The sequence below is a fragment of the Schistocerca serialis genome, unplaced genomic scaffold, assembly GCF_023864345.2.
Source record: "Schistocerca serialis cubense isolate TAMUIC-IGC-003099 unplaced genomic scaffold, iqSchSeri2.2 HiC_scaffold_849, whole genome shotgun sequence".
Lineage (NCBI taxonomy): Eukaryota > Metazoa > Arthropoda > Insecta > Orthoptera > Acrididae > Schistocerca > Schistocerca serialis.
In genome coordinates, this window is record NW_026048462.1 from 12,108,908 (window position 1) to 12,126,498 (window position 17,591).

Genomic DNA, 17,591 nt, shown 5'->3' on the forward strand with positions numbered 1-17,591 from the left:
GAAGTTTCATTTGATTGATATAAATTGTTACATAGGCAGTGTTCGTGAGTTTGTTAATGCTTTTCCTTGTTTGCTCATTTTGTATCTGTTCACTGTTAAAATTTTTACCTTTTTAATTGCGTTGCTACCGCACTGTCAAAGATGATATGTATTATGTGTTTTTGCCTCAGTCTAGATGAGTAACATCTTTTCGAATATTGTTTACAAATATTTTAACTCGTTAGATGATGATAGTGTTTTAAAGTCTAATGATGGCCTTCTACACCGGCCAACTAAACAAATTAATCCTGTAGAACATACACAACATTGTGTTTTTCATGCATTACATTGCACTACTAGGAAACGACAAGAAACAGTTAACAAACGAGGCCACCGATTAATGTGAAGCTTACACTTTTCAGTTTTGGTATTTTGAAATATTTTTCGTGTTCGTGTTAATGTCGACGTTCGTTCGTTATTTCCTGCTACTGAAAATTTCACCATTTTAATAAGATCGTCGTTGTAACAACACGATCTAAGCCACATTGACAAGAACGAAAAGACACTTTGTCAACAAAACACATGAACGACATCTACAACTGAAACATCAATTATGCAACACGCTGCATCACACTTAAAAGTTATTTATTGTTGGCCCCCGCTGTTCACTAGACAGCACATATCTCACCTTACAACCTTAACCGAGACCTTGGGGCGCGCTACAGATCCGTCTGTCACCACAACCCAGCTAGCCACGTATTAAGTGGATTAAGGGCTGCCAAGACCCACCGTCGTTTAATAAGAAAATTCGAAATGTTGCACTACGTTCAAAACAGAAACGGAACTGACGACAGGCAAAAGTTAGTAGAAATTCTTGCATCTGTAAGAAGAAGCAAGAAGCACACAAATTCCACTTCCATACCTTAGCAGATCTTGACGAGGCCTGGAGAAATTTCTGGCCGTACATAAAATCAGCAACTGAGTCGAAGGCTTCTGTCCAGTCACTCATCGAACAGTCCAGTCTGGTGTGACACCAGAAGACAGTAATGGAAACAGTAATTTTAATTTTACGTTTAAAAAATCATTCACGGCGGAATATAGTACAGACATCATCGGTTGACCGTCACACAAACTCCAGTACAGGAAACATAGTCATAGTCATCTCTGGTATAGATAAGCATCTGAAAAAGCTGAAAAGAAATCAGTCGCCGGGTCCGTACGGAATGCGGTATTCGGTGTTACGGGGAGTACTCTTTGACACTGGTCTCTTACCTAGCTTGCATAATCTCCCACCCACAGTGAAGTCTCAACTGAATGGAAAAAAAAGCGCAGGTGACTCTTGCTTGTAAGAAGAGTAAATGAACGGATCCGTAACGCTATCGAGCAAAATAATAAATCTCCTTTGGACAGAAAAGTTTCTGTCCGCAAATCAGCACAGATTGAGAATGCACCGATCGTTAAATATTCAACTTGTCCTTTTCTTGTATGAAAACCTGCAAACCATTCATGAAAGGCAACAGGCAAATTCAACTTTTTTAGATTTCCAGAATGCATTCCACGCAATGCTTTATTGTGTTTTAATGAAGGTCCGACAATATACAACACTACCTTGTACGTTGCTCCAGAGGGCAAATGAGACGAGGTTATTACCTGGAGTATGTCAGGGACGAGTGATGGAACCTGTCTTATTCTCTATATATGGATAAACGATGTGATGGATAAGGCAACTGTTTGCTGACTACACTGCAGTGTAAGGGACAGTGTTTTCGTAGTGTGTGTTAGAGGCTACAGGATGAGTCGGAGATAATATCAATTAGGTATGATGAATGACAGCATGCTAGAAATGTAGAAAAGTGTCAATTAATGCAGATGAGTAGGGATAACACTGCTGTCTTGTTCGGTACACTATTAGTGTTGTGCTGAAGGACACAGACACGGCGATCATACAAGCTGTAACAGGTGTAGTTGCGGATATTCTCATACAAAGGACCTTGATGTGTACACACATCAGCGTGCTGGTTGTTGTTTCTCTGCTTGGAACAGTCTTCCCACAAACACATGAGAAACTTTACGACCTGAGGCTTACTGCATGATCATACTGCACCATTAAGAGTGTTATGCCTGTCAGTATACACAAAGCGTTTTGCGTCTACACGTCCACACTTCACACCTGCAAATATATGACTTCTACTGACTATGACTTTTAGTCTGCAGTGACATGAATAAAGATATAATATTGTTCAGTACGCTGTCCTCAGCCAGCAGTAGAAATATCAGCACGTACTTAAAGCAAGTCCCTCTAACTAAGGGCTCACCTTCAGAGGACGTCATGTTTCCAAGTAGAGAGGGAATTAGCATATTTTATCAAAATATGAGGTATTAGAGGCAAAGTTAGTGAACTGCTTATAGATTATTGGTATATCGGAGCACCACTTAAATAATTTGACACTTCAGAGGCTTCCTTTACCAGAATACAGATTAGCTGGCTGTTTTTCATCCCTTGCGGGATGGGGGAGTGGCTATGTACGTAAAAACAGAATTCCATGTGAGTGTATACACGTATCACAGCACTGCACTGAACACATATTTGAATGTTGAGCAGGGGCAGTTGAATTTAGTGAAACTAAACTGCTAATTAATGTTGTTTGAGGTCCCCTAACTCTGACTTCAGATCATTTCTGCACAAGCTAGAGAGGGTTCCTGATTCACTTTGTAGGAAGTAGTAGAAATTAATTATATGTGGTGACTTCAATATAAATTTTCTGAATGATGGTGCCAGAAAAAGGATGTTGGTAGATCTTCTAAATTCATATGATCTGATACAGGCGGTGTTCTTTACAACTAGGGTGTAGGGAAACAGTAGCACAGCCATAGGCAATATTTTTATTCATTCTTCATTACTAGATGGGCACTCTGTTAGTAAAAGGGTGAATGGCTTTTTAGACCATGATGCACAGATTTTAACACTAAAAGGCTTTTGTACTCAAACAAACGTCACTATAATTACAAACTATGTAGGAACGTTAATCGAACAGCAATAGTCAGTTTCTTAAACGTCGTTAAGGAACAAGAGTTGCAGGATATTTACAGTGCTGATAACATAGATGACAAATATGATGCTTTCCTTAACACATTTCTCATACTCTTTGAGATTTGCTTTCCATTAGAACGTTTTAAACTGGGTACTAGCAGTAAAAGGCAGCCCGCGTAGCTGACAAGTGGAATAAGGATATCATGTAGAACAAAGCGGGAATTATATCAAAATGCTAGAAGTAGTCACAATCAAGCTGCCCCCCAGGGGGTCCACAACTCTTTTGTGGACACGTGCGTAGCGAGCACGGGACCCCGAGCTAATGTGGCCCTCCTTCCTCTCCGGGCTGCATACCTTCCCTTCCCTTTCCGCATCCCTCCCCGTCTCCCATCTTCGCCCCCCCCCTCACCTCTGGCTATTTCCTTCCCTTTCTCCCCCTCTGGGAGTATGGTTTGTGCCTACGTCCGGAGACGGACGCTCGAAACTTTTCCAACTTACTTGCTTTCTACACTTACAAGTCCTCGTCCTTCCTCTGTCCTTCTCTTTTCCTTCCCTCTTCTCCTTGCCCTTTTCTCCGCTGCGGCGTTTGAGACCCCCTCTTCTTTCCTTTCCCTTTCTCTTTTTTCCTCCGTGTGCGTGTCTGAAGGCCGACCCACGCACTTCCATGCGTAGCCGGTGACGGGGTAACGCGTAATTCCCCGCCCCGGGTAGACAGGTAGGACACGTACGTACCCCCTGGTAACGGCCAGGCCCAGGGAGGGGTGATTACCCGAGCTGATACCTTCCGAAAGTGCCGATTGGTCCCTCCGTCCGTTTGACGGGAGGTGTGACCTGAGGTGTGAACAATCACCTAAGGCGGGTGTGCCCTCGGTGAGGGCCCCCACAAGGGAGGAGCGCGCCATCGGAGACGCCGGTAATCATGGGGGATTCTTCCGCAATGGTTTCCTCACCTTCCACTATGTCTGCTCACAAACGTAAGTTCACTGAGTCTCAGCCACAGACGGTTCTTCCATCGTTACCACAGTTCCTTGTTGTTTCTCGGTCTGACGAAGGTCACGACTTTTCCACGGTCAACCCTTTCATTATTCAGAAAGGTGTCGACGCAATTGCGGGTCCCGTAAAGTCTTGTTCCAGATTACGGAATGGTACCCTGTTGTTAGAAACACACAGTGCCCTCCAGGCTCAAAAATTGCTGCGTACTTCTCTGCTCCACACCTTCCCTGTCCGGGTGGAACCGCACCGTACCTTAAATTCCTCGCGTGGAGTCGTTTATACACGCTCCCTCGATGGATTGTCTGACGAAGATATTCAGCACTACCTGTCTGACCAGGGCGTCACCGCTGTTCATCGGGTTATGAAAAGGGTTGACTCGAACATCATTCCGACCCGCACTGTCTTCTTGACATTTGACAAAGTTCAACTCCCATCAAAAATCAAAGCAGGCTATGAGATAATTTCCGTTCGTCCTTATGTCCCAAACCCTACGCGTTGCTATCGATGTCAGCGGTTCAATCACACCAGCCAGTCCTGTTCCAATCCGGCCAAATGTGTTACGTGTGGCAAGGATGCCCATGAGGGTGCTTGTCCACCTCCATCCCCTCACTGCATCAACTGTTTGGGTGACCACGCTGCTTCCTCTCGAGATTGCCCCGTTTTTAAGGACGAAAAGCTGATCCAGGAAATAAGAGTGAAGGAAAAGGTGTCGACCTTTGCTGCTCGAAAGTTACTCGCCAGTCGACAGCCCACCGTGCCTCAGAAAGGAAAATACAGCGCTGTCCTTGCTTCTCCTTGGTCAACAAAGGAGGCGGCCACGCAGACTTGCGACCTCACATTTAGTACCACGGTCGTCAGATCGGCCAGCGCAAAGATCGCCCGTTCAACCTCACCTCTTTCGCCTGCCCACTCTATGGCCCACCCTTCGTCGGGTTCTGCTAAATCTCGAGCCCAAAAGTCAGACGCCAAGTCTTCAAAAAAAGTGCATTCTCGTGAAGAGTTTTTACGTACTACAACTTCACAACCATCGGTTCCTCCTTCATCTAAACATACCTCCAAGAAGGCTACAAAGAAACACAGTTCCTCTCCTTCTCCGCCAAGGCGTGTCCCATCTACAGCACCACCTGGCGGAAATCGCCCTCGGCCATCTTCTGTGTAGCCGAGGCGCACTGTTGGTGGCCGGTCAACTGGCCGATCGTTGGTGGCAGGAGCTGCTCCTGACCAACCTATGGATCAGGATCTTCTGCCTTCGACTGAATGCCATTCCATGCTGTCGGTCGCAAGCTCTGAGCAGTCGTTGAGTTGACAGCACCCTTGGTCACGTTCCTCCATTTTCTGTTCAGCCTATGTCGATTATCCATTGGAATATCCGCGGCATTCGAGCCAATCGGGATGAATTGTCGATCCTCTTACGATCCTACTCGCCGGTCATCTTCTGTCTTCAGGAAACAAAGCTGCGTCCCCATGACCGCTTTGTTCTCCCTCATTTTCAGTCCGTCCGATATGACCTCCCCTCTGTTGAAGGCACTCCAGCCCATGGAGGACTCATGATTCTGCTCCATGATACTCTCCATTATCACCCAATCCCCTTAAACACTTCCTTCCAAGCTGTCGCCGTCCGTCTTTCCCTTTCTGGGTACACGTTCTCTCTTTGTACGGTATACATTCCATCGTCTACACCAATGGCACGAGCTGATCTCCTTCATCTTCTTGATCAGCTTCCACCCCCCTATTTGTTGGTTGGGGACTTCAATGCCCACCACCCGCTTTGGGGATCTCCACATCCTTGTCCACGTGGCTCACTATTGCTAGACGTCTTCCACCAAGCGGATCTAGTCTGCCTCAACACTGGGGTCCCCACATTTTTATCTGCCTCCACGGCAAATTTATCCCATTTGGACCTTGCGGTTGGTACTGTTCCGCTAGCTCGGCGCTTCGATTGGTTCGCCATTGATGATACACACTCGAGTGACCACTTTCCATGTGTTCTTCGACTGCAGCCTCAACTGCCATATATGCGCTCGCGACGCTGGAAGTTTGCCCAAGCCCATTGGACACTTTTTTCGTCTCTAGCGACATTCGATGACCGTCGCTTTCCCAGCGTCGACGATGAGGTCACACATTTTACCGACGTTATTCTCACAGCTGCGGAACGTTCAATACCACGCACCTCCGAATTGCCCCGGCGCCCTCCAGTTCCTTGGTGGAACGAGGCATGCCGTGACGCAATACGTGAGCGGCGACGTGCTCTTCGCATTTTCCGTCACCATCCAACTTTGGCCAACTGTATCCGATATAAGCAGCTCCGTGCGCGATGCCGTCGCGTCATCCGCGATAGCAAGAAGGCAAGCTGGAAATTCTTTATTAGCTTATTTAACACCTTCACTCCCTCCTCGGAAGTTTGGAGTCGGCTTCGACGGTTCTCAGGCGCGCCTAGTTTCTCCCTGGTCTCTGGGCTCACTGTCGCGCATGATACCTTAGTGGACCCCGTCGCAATTTCTAACTCATTGGGTCAGCACTTTGCTGAGATTTCGAGCTCTTCAAATTACCCGCCAGCGTTTCTCTCGAAGAAACGTGCAGCGGAAGTGCGACATCTTGCTTTCTCCTCTCAAAATCGCGAAAGCTACAATACTGTTTTCTCCATGCGCGAACTCCAACATGCACTCTCTTCTTCTCGCTCCTCCGCCCCAGGACCGGATGGTATCCATGTCCAAATGTTGCTGCATTTATCAACCCATAGCCTGCGTTACCTCCTTCGCCTTTATAATCGAATTTGGACCGACAGTACCTTTCCCAGGCGATGGCGGGAAGCTATTGTCGTTCCCGTTCCGAAACCTGGAAAGGACAAACATCTCCCCTCTAGCTATCGCCCCATTTCTCTCACGAGTAGTGTCTGTAAGGTTTTGGAGCGTATGGTGAATTACCGTTTAGCTTGGTGGCTGGAGTCCCGCAGTCTTTTAACACCAGCCCAATGCGGATTCCGAAAGCATCGTTCTGCTGTTGACCATCTTGTTGCTCTCTCCACTTATATCATGAACAATTTTCTCCGGAAACGCCAAACGGTAGCAATATTTTTTGATCTGGAGAGAGCGTACGATACCTGTTGGAGGACGGGCATCCTCCGCACACTGTTCTCTTGGGGCTTTAGAGGCCGGCTGCCCCTTTTTCTTCGCGAATTTATGGCAGAGCGCACATTTTGGGTGCGGGTGAACACTACTCTCTCCCGTACTTTCTCCCAAGAGAACGGGGTACCCCAGGGCTCCGTGCTTAGTGTTGTACTGTTTGCCATCGCCATAAATCCAATTATGGATTGTCTCCTTCCTGATGTCTCGGGCTCCCTCTTTGTGGACGATTTTGCGATCTACTACAGCTCTCAACGGACCAGCCTTCTTGAAAGTCGTCTTCAAGGATGTCTCGATCGCCTCCACTCGTGGAGCATCGAAACCGGCTTCCGTTTCTCACCCAGTAAGACCGTTTGTGTTAATTTTTGGCGACGTAAGGAGTTTCTTCCGCCCTCCTTACATCTAGGTCCTGTCAACCTTCCGTTTTCTGACGTCGCTAAATTCTTGGGTCTTATGTTTGACAGAAAACTGTGCTGGTCCTCCCACGTTTCCTATCTTTCGGCTCGCTGTCTGCGTTCCCTTAACACCCTCCGTGTCCTGAATGGTACCTCTTGGGGAGCGGACCGAGTGGTCCTTCTCCGCCTCTATCGCGCCTTAGTGCGCTCGAAATTGGATTATGGAAGCATAGTCTACTCCTCTGCTCGGCCGTCTATTCTTCGGCGTCTCGACTCTATCCACCACCGTGGATTACGTTTAGTGTCTGGAGCTTTTTACACCAGCCCTGTGGAAAGCCTTTATGCTGAGACTGCTGAACCTCCGCTGTCCAATCGGCGGGCAGTCCTTCTGAGTCGTTATGCTAGCCATCTGTCTTCCATGCCTGCTAATCCAGCCGATAACCTTTTTTTCGACGCCTCCTTTGATGTCTGGTATGCAGGCCGCTCCTCCTCCCTACTACCCCCGGGAGTCCGCTTCCGTCAACTGCTCCATTCTCTTTCCTTCCGCTTTCCTAAAACCTTCTTGACAACTTGGGGTACAGCACCGCCTTGGCTCCGTCTCCGGATCGACTTGCTCAGAGACCTATGTCAATTTCCCAAGGATGGTACCCCTACACTTGTTTACCGTCGGGCATTTGCTGCTCTATGTGCACAAATGACGGAAGCCACATTTATTTACACCGATGGCTCGAAAACATCGTTAGGTGTAGGGAGTGCCTATATTGTTGGCGACACCCCAAATCACTTTCGGCTTCCCGACCAGTGTTCGGTTTATACTGCGGAGCTTTACGCTGTTCTCCAGGCTGTCCACTACATCCGCCGCCATCAGCGGATACAGTACGTAATCTGCTCAGATTCTCTCAGCTCTCTCCTAAGTCTCCAAGCTCTTTACCCTGTGCACCCTCTGGTCCACCGGATTCAGGACTGTCTGCGCTTGCTCCACCTGGGGGGCGTCTCAGTGGCGTTCCTCTGGCTCCCGGGACACGCTGGTATCTGTGGAAATGAGGCGGCCGATATAGCGGCCAAGGCTGCAGTCTCTCTTCCTCGGCCAGCTCTTCAGTCTCTTCCGTTTACCGATCTACGGAGCGGTTTATGTCGCCAAGTTACTCATTTATGGCATGCGCATTGGTCAACACTTCCCCACAATAAATTGCGGGAAGTGAAAGCCCTTCCTTGCGCTTGGACCTCTTCCTCCCGAACGCGTCGTCGGGAGGAGGTAATTTTAGCTCGACTCCGGATAGGGCACTGTCTTTTTAGTCATCGACATCTTTTAAGCGGTGATCCTCCCCCACTCTGTCCCCACTGCTCTCAGCTGTGGACGGTCAGACACCTTTTAATTGAATGCCCCTATTTTAATCCGTTACGCTCCCGTCTACAGCTCTCGCCTGATCTATCGTCGATTTTAGCAGATGACACGCGCTCAGCTGACCGCGTTCTACAGTTTATTAGTGACAGTGAAATGACGTCAGTCATTTGAAGCTTTTTTTTGGGGACAACCAACCCCTTTCTATAGTGGACTTTTAAGCATTCCTTCTGCCTTTAGTTTCTCAAATTTTCTGACTTTGTTTCCATTGCTGCTGATTTTAAATTTCGTTTTTTTTCCCTGTTTTCTACGTCATGGGCTGGGCGCTAATGACCATAGAAGTTTTGCGCCCTAAAACCACAAACAAAAAAAAAAAAAAAAAAACAAAAAACAATCAAGCTGCAGTAGCCAATTACAAACAGTACTGTAAGTTGCTTAAAAATGTTATTAGAAAAGCAAAAAGTATGTGTTATGCAAACAGAATAGGTAACTCACAGGATAAAATTAAAGCCATATGGTCAGTTGTGAGGTAAGTGTGTCGTCAGCAGCATGAGGTCGGCGATATAAAGTCAGTTCCTGGAAAAAATATTTCTGTTACTGATAAATCAGATGTATGTACAGTGTTTAACAATCATTTTCTGAGCATTACTGGTGAATTAAATAAAAATGAAATTGCTACAGGGAATCATATAACTTTCTTGACAAATGCCTTTCCGAGAATGATGTCTGAAATACTCGTCTGTGATACAGAAAAGGGAGAGATTGAGTCAATAATTAAATCATTAAATCACTGAAGACTATGGACTCTATGGATATGATGGAGTGTCTGGCAGAATATTCAAGTACTGTGCTGCACATGTTAGCCCTGTATTTAGCCATATTTGTAACTTTCCCTTTAGGAATGGTCAGTTTCCTGAACGATTAAGTACTCAGTAGTAAAGCCGCTTTATAAAAAGGGGAAAGGGATAATGTAGACTATTTTAGACCTGTTTCTATGCCATCCGTGTTTGCCAAAGTAAATTAGGGAAGTTAATGACATAAGTTCATGGCTTGTAGTAAAAGAACTAACGCTAAATCACAGTAAGACTCAATTTTTAGTGTTTGTAACATGCAATTCAACAAAACCCGACGTTTCAATTTCAAAAAATGGGCATATGATTAGTGAAACTGTGCAGTTCAAATTTATAGGTGTTCAGATAAATGAAAAGCCCACGTTAAGGATCTTGTTCAGAGACTTAATGCTGCCATTTTTACTATTCGAACGGTAACTGAAGTGAGTGATCGTTCGACACGAAAATTTGTCTACTTTGCTTATGTTCATTCGCTTATGCCGTATGGAATTACATTTTAGGGTAACTCTTCCCATTCCAAAAGGATAATTTTGGCTGAGAAACGGGCGGTTCGGGCAATAAGTGATGAAAGTTCACGAACCTCTGGTCGACGCCTGTTCGCGAGTCAGGGTATTTTGACATTGGCCTCTTAGTATATATAGATATATCTATTCCTTACTGTCATTTCTTGTTAACAATATTAGTTTATTTGATCGCGATTGTTTACGGACTGGCATTTTTCTGGTTAACAAACATTTGATTTTCATCTGCTATTACCTTTATGTTATAATTTCATGTACTGACCCATTCCATGACCTTGGACATTTGCTCCTCAGTTTGGTCCTGCGGAACTAGACGTGTGTATAAAATTAAAATAAATTGCACCTGTTACGCTCTGTATGTCTACGTGTAACACTGCAAAGTCATATGAAATGAAACGGGCAACTAGTGTCGGCTGTAGGGAAGGCGATTTATCTATTTAAATTTGTTGGAAGAATTCTGATTAAAATTTAGCACAGCTGCAGTATTTTTGAACTCCATAAGTACGGATTAAAGGAGGATGTCGAAGAAATTCAGAGACGGTCTGCCTAATTTGTTACTACAGCTCGAGCAACAGGCGGGTATCACCAAGATGCTTCGTGAAAATAAATGGGAATCCACGTAGGGACGACGCTTTCATTACGGTTAACAGTATTGAGAAAATCTGGACTCTATTGAAAGATTTCACTAATGTGCATATAGAGGCCAAACACAACATTATGGTAAGACTTGGTTTGTTTGTTTACCGACATTAGATAGCGAGTTTTGAGTCTCTGTGAATATGACAAGTTCAGGGAATAGTGTTTAGAGTGTTACAGTCTTACAGTCGGACTCACTTGTTAGCAGAAAGAACTGTTAATACATTTTGGAAGAAACAACATCCCGTTTGGGGAGACGGTGATGAGCACTCGTCCATAAAATGCCGCTCATATCTATGAAACCATATACATTGTTATAGCACATTAATAAGCTCACAAGTAAACCAAGTGAAAAAAATAGCACTTGTTTCAGGTCCTACTGTAACCTTTCGTATTGTCCATAACAGCATTGGTGATGCACAAGTGGTCGAGGGGTATCGCCTTTGATTATTCATTTGATTGACGTCTTCGGTCCCAAGTTCGAAACACGAAACTACATAAATATTGATTAATAACCAGCATTGGCGGGCGAAGACTTCCGACATAAGAATCACCCTGTTCCTGCCAACGGCCTTGTCAAAGAGGGCGATGGAGCGGACGGAGGTTAAAGTCACTCTCTTGTCCTCGGTTTAGGAAACTGCCCCTAAGGGCGGAAGAATCAACAATGTCAAATGTCCAAGGTCATGGAACGTGTCAGTACATGAAATTACAACATAAAAGTAATAACAGATAAAGATAAAATGTTTATGAACCAGAAAAAAGTCAGCCCATAAGTTTAAGTAAACGCGATCAAGAATACAGAAGGCAATGGAAATCACTGCATTAAAGAAACATTACCTGTACCCCCAAGATATGTAGCCTGTAACTGAAAAAGTTTCATGATGAACTCTCCATTGGTAAAAGATTCCGGAATAGTCCCCCATTCGGATCTCTGGGAGGGGACTGCGAAAGGGGAGGTGACCATGACAAAAAGGTTAAATAACCAACGAAAGCATAGCGTTCTACGAGTCGGGACGTGGATTTGTCAGGAGCTTGAACGTGGCCGAGAAGCTAGAAAATCTGAAAAGAGAAATTCAAAGGCTCATTATAGGCATAGTAGAGGTCAGTGAAGTGGAATGGAAAGAAGACAGGGATTTATGGTCAGATGAGTGTAGGGTAATATCGACAGCAGCAATAAATGGTGTAGCAGGAGTAGGATTCATTAAAAATAGAAGGAAGGGCAGAGAGTGTGTTACTGTGAACAGTTCTCTGATGGTGTTGTTTCTATCAGAATCGACAGCAAACCAACACCAACGATAGTTCATGTGTAAATGTCGACGGCGCGAACTGAATATTAAGAGACAAAGAAAGTATATGAAGATAATGAGCGGGTAATACAGCCCGAATAGGGAGATAAACATCTAATAGTAATCGGGGACTGGAGTACAGTTGTAAGGGAAGGAGAATATTGGCGTGAGACAAGGAATGAGAGAGGAGAAAGACTGATTCAGTTCTGTAATAAATTTCAGCTAGTAATAGTGAAAACTCTGTACAAGAATCGCAAGAGCACGGGGTATACTTGGAAAAGTCTGGGAGATACGGCAATGTTTCAGTTAGATTACGTCATACACATGCAGAGATTCCGAAATCAGATACTCGATTGTAAGGCGTAACCAGGAGCAGATCAGAATGCAGTAGTGATGAAGAGCAGGCTGAAGTGTAAGAGATTAGTCGGGAAGAATCAATACGCAAAGAAGTGGGATACGCAAGTTCGAAATTCTGAGAAAAATAGGTGTAAGCTGTAGGGAGAGACGGGTCATATACTGTATGTACAAGAGCCAGGAGGGAATAATAAGAGTGGACGACCAGGAACCAAGTGCTCAGATTAAGAAGGGTGTAAGACAGGAATGCAGTCTTTCGACCCTACTGTACCATCGAAGGAGCAATGAGGGAAAAAAAAAGAAATGTTCAGGAGAGGGATTAAAATTCATGGTGGAAGGATATCAATTATACCATTCACTGATGACATTGCTATCCTGAGTGAAAGCGAAGAATAACTACATGATCCGCTGAACTGAATGAACAGTGTAATGAGTACAAATCTAAGAAAGACGAAAGTAATGAGATACAGCAGAAATGAGAATAGTGAGAAAGTTAACGTCAGGACCGATTACGAAGTAGATGAAGTAGGTGGATTCTGCTTCCTAGGCAAGAACATAACTTGTGTCGGACGGGACAAGGTGGACATTAAAAGCAGACTAGCACCGGTAAAAAGGGCCTTAACTTGAGGAAGGAATTTCTGAGAAAGTACATTTGGAGCACAACATTGTGTGGTAGTAAAGAATGGGCTGTGAGAAACCTGGAACCGAAGAGAATCGAAGTATTTGAGATCTGGTGCTACGGACGAATGTTGAAAATTAGATTGAATGGTAAGGTAATAAAGAGGGGTTTCTGGACAGAATCGGAGAGGAAAGGAAAATATTCACATGGAGAAGGGACAGCAAGATAGGACATCTGTTTAAGACATCAGGGAATGACGTCCATGGTACTACAGGCAGATGTAAAGGGGACAAACTGTAGCGGAGGACAGATATGGAAATACGTTCAGCAAATAATTGAAGACGTCAGTTGCAAGTGCTACTCTGAGATAAAGAGTTTGTCACAGGAGAGGAATTCGTGGCCGGCGCATCAAACCAGTCAGAAGACTGATGACTCAAAAAAAGTAGCATCTGAGGATGGGCTTTGAAGACTAAAAACCTGTTACGATTGTGTCATAAAAAAGTGACTGAGCTAAAAATAGAAAAAAGTTATATCTTACTCTTAATACATTACATTCATTTCTCTATTGCTCTGAAATCCATGCTGCTTCTGTGGCAGTTAGCTAAATAACACTTCGAACTGAAGTACTGGCACAATTTTTTGAACCTGTCCACTTTTGAGAGACTGTACCGAGGGTGCTGGTTAGTTAACTACCTGGACCCTGTCGATCCTCTTGTCGAGGCCGACGACCTCGAGCCCCCTCCTGAGCAGCGCCCGTGCGGTGGCGGCGCCGATGCCGGAGTTGGCGCCCGTCACCAGGGCGACGCGACCTGCGTACCGCTCCATCCTGACGGCAAGTGGCGCGCCTCAGCGGCTGTTCGCCTCCAGAGGACAGGCGGCCCGCGTAGCTCCGGCAGGGCAGCTCGTTATCGCCCGATCGCAGTCCTTACTCCTCTCCGCCGGCGGGCAAACAGATCTGTCTCTCCGATGGACGACTTCAGTGGAACGCCTTAACGAGTAGCTTCTAGAACCTGGAACAGGTACAAGAGCAGTTTTTGCCTTATTCAAACCGACATTCGGTTTGACCGCAGCTGTATGTAAATAAATAAAAACGTAGCAGCATTTGTTCCAAACAATTTGTTTGCAGACGACCGTTTTGTTAAGCTACTTAACGTCGACGGAGTAAACTCCACATTTGAAATGAAGGTATTGTTCTACGAGAGTTCAATAAGTAATATAACACATTTTTTCTCTGTCCCTTTCTGTTGAAAACATGAAGATTTGTTGGCGGACATCGTGGAATACCATGCGTCAGCTACTGTAGTTTTATGAAGCTTCGATATGTGGCGGCTCTATACATAGCCTTAAAAATGGCATCAGCAATGCAAATGCGTTCAAAGAGCGGAGTGCTGTCATTATGTTCCTTTTGGTGGAAACCTGACCGATGTCCCACGTGCCGGTTCGCTGTACACGTTTGTGACTCTTGCACTTTTGGGACGTGTGGACGTTTTCATTCGAGGTGAGTGACGGATCACAGACAGACACCTCGCTGCAGTGCTGGACATCTCTGTTCGTAGTGTGGACACTTTGATGTACCCCTCATAATGTAATGACCAACTCTGAAGTTTACTCTGGTGCACTCATGAAACTGAAGGAACGACTTCAGTCTGTTCGTTGCCACAAAAATGTAAATGACTGTCTCCCTCTCCATAACAACACAACACCTCACATGTCTGCGTATCCAAGAGGAGCTTACAAAACTCCACTCCCCATTCACCCTTTAGGCTGGATCTCGCACTTTCCGAGGTCCATCTCTCCAGTCCAATGAATAATGCACTCCGCAAGAACCAGTGCGTGGAAGATGGGGAGGTTATTGACGTTGGCTCCGACGTCGGCCAGTAGGTGGTACCATGCGGGCATAGAAGCCAGCGTGGTAGGGAGGGGTAAGGCCCTCTCATTGTACGAGGATTATGCTAAAAAGTAGAGTTTCGTATCCAAATGAGAGGGAAACAATATCCTGCACTGGAATGCTAAATCAAACCAACCTGCCTTCAGAAATATTTGTTGCATTACACACTGAACGTCCCTTACACTATTATTTCACTTCAAATAGCTTCAGGCACTGGTTCACACAACCAAGTATTAAATGTGTAAACACGAAAACAATTAAACTGCAAACCCTTAATGTACAGGGTTTCTCGGCAGGCGTGGTCACTTTTCAGGCATATAAAAAGAACGATCATTTGAGGGGAAAATCATCATATGGACATACGCCATATTCGGAATAGTTTCCGAGATAGTAGAGTTTAATGTACAGTGTTATTCAGCTGCAGTACTGATCAATAAAATATCAAGTTTACACGTGCATACACATACAACAGTTTGTAAACCGTACAACATTTTTTATGGAGTGACTATTCCAAAATATATTTTTTGAAGGAATCCCCTTAAGCCTTATTGTACATTTCACATTACAAGTGTTTTATAGTTGACAATAAATTCTAGAATATCCCACCGTCAGCTTCATTGCATATGCGCACTCTTGGGAGGACATGTACTGTTGGTTGTCCGAGTGCTTCTGTACGTTCCATAATGAGAGCAGCATCTTCAGTCAAGCGAACAAGCATCTCATTTCTCGTATTCACCCTCCGTTTGCACACTTCACCTGACGCCATGAACAAAGAAAATTCCCAATATGCCTGAATCTTTGCGATTCCGTATGGGTCACTAAAATCTGGTTCCTTTTAAACTAATCTCTGCATACTTTCCTTCATTTTCAGCTTCGTCTTCTACTTCTTCTTCGTCCTTGTCGTTTCCTATTTCTACATATTGTAGGTTTAGGCAACAATGCTTTTTGTTCGTCATTCCTGTCGCATGCTCGTGACAGTTGTTTTAAATAGTAAATGTTATAATTCTTACACTAGAAACATCATGTCAGGGAGGCATTTTCAAAGCTTTTTTTTTTCCTTAATAAATGAGTGTCTCCTCAATGTCTGTTCAGCGAATGTTGCTGCGTATGCGCCTCCGCAGTAGGCGCCTGCTTCCTGCACCCATGCTGACTGCTGTTCATCGCCGACGGAGGCTGGAATTCGCACGCCAGAACCGCAACTGAACGTGCTCTGAGCGGCGATAGGTGGATCATGTTTTATGCTGCATCGTACAGATTTACGTTGGCGCGTACGGCCCTGCGACATTCGTCGCAAGCTTCCACGCTTGCACCATGGTTCAAAATGGTTCAAATGGCTCTGCGCACCATGGGACTTAACATCTGTGGTCATCAGACCAATAGAACGTAGAACTACGTAAACCTAACTAACCTAAGGACGTCACACAACACCCAGTCATCACAAGGCAGAGAAAATCCCTGACCCCGCCGGGAATCGAACCCTGGAACCCGGGCGCGGGAAGCGAGAACGCTACCGCACGATCACGAGCTGCGGACTGCACCATGGTCTGGAGTACATTTTCGTGGCATTCCCTGGGTGACATTATTCTCGTGCATCTACGAGCAGGACAATGCAAAGCATCCCACAGTTCGCAGTGTACACGTGAGATTCGAAGAGTACCAGGATGAGTTTTCTGGACTCCCCTAATCAGCAAACTGCCCCTATATAAGATCTGGCTCATTATATGGGACCACCTCGATCCGGCTGTTCACGCCATTGATCTTGAGGTTCAAAATCCATAGAGCAGCTGGCCACCCCACGTCCTTGTCGGTACCATCCAGAGCCTCGCTGACTCTCTACCTGCAAGTGTGCATTATAAAAGGCGGTTGTTGGGCGTTTTGACAGGTGGTCACATAAATGGGACTGGACCGTCTGCAGTCATGAATATAAAGACTATGAAAACAGTGTCATTCAGAGTTAGGCTTTACGATAATAAAATGAAAGAACAAGGTAATAAGCATAAGCATATATTATCGTGAAAGATACCTTTGGCGATAACTAATTTACTGATTCGATGAATCAGATAAATTAGAACTTAATGGAGTGAGAGGTAAGAAATCAAGATGTAGGTTTCTGTGATTTCCGGAAATCGCTCCAGAGAAATGTCGGGATGGTTCCTTTGAAAGGGCACGGCCGATTTCCTTCCCCACCCTTAACATAATGCGAGCTTGTGCTCCATCTCTAATGACCTCGATATCTACTGGTTGTTAAACCCAATCTTCCTTTTTCCCTTCTGTTTTACCTTTTTTTTATGTTTTACACACTTCAATAAAATGCAGAGTGTCATCTTCAACTGCAAATTGCATTTGCCTTAACTGCAAGCCTTTGACACTATTCTCAGTACGGAAGGCATATTAGTGTGCGTGTGTGTTGTTGTACGGAAGTTGAGTAACAATAAGGAAACACCGCGAAAAAAGCATGGTTGGACATAAATTCAGCTCCTAGCCAAGGCGGCAAGTTGCGCCATCAATTTGGCCACGAACGCCATCTGTGCAACGTTCACAGTACGTTGAAAATGCCAGTCGTGGTCAAAACAC

At 45.2% G+C, this 17,591-nt stretch overlaps 1 protein-coding gene across 1 annotated transcript in view; it reads right to left on the bottom strand.

Moving 5' to 3' along the window:
* LOC126452318 (dehydrogenase/reductase SDR family member 11-like) overlaps positions 1-13,954 on the bottom strand; it is a 39,992-nt gene extending 26,038 nt beyond the window's left edge. Inside the window, exons 1-2 of the mRNA XM_050091061.1 lie at positions 13,823-13,954; positions 3,123-3,135 (exon numbers count right to left, since the gene is read on the bottom strand). Coding sequence (XP_049947018.1) covers positions 3,123-3,135; positions 13,823-13,954 — 145 coding nt within the window. The remainder of the gene's footprint in view (positions 1-3,122; positions 3,136-13,822) is intronic.
* Between the last annotated feature and the right edge of the window lie 3,637 nt (positions 13,955-17,591).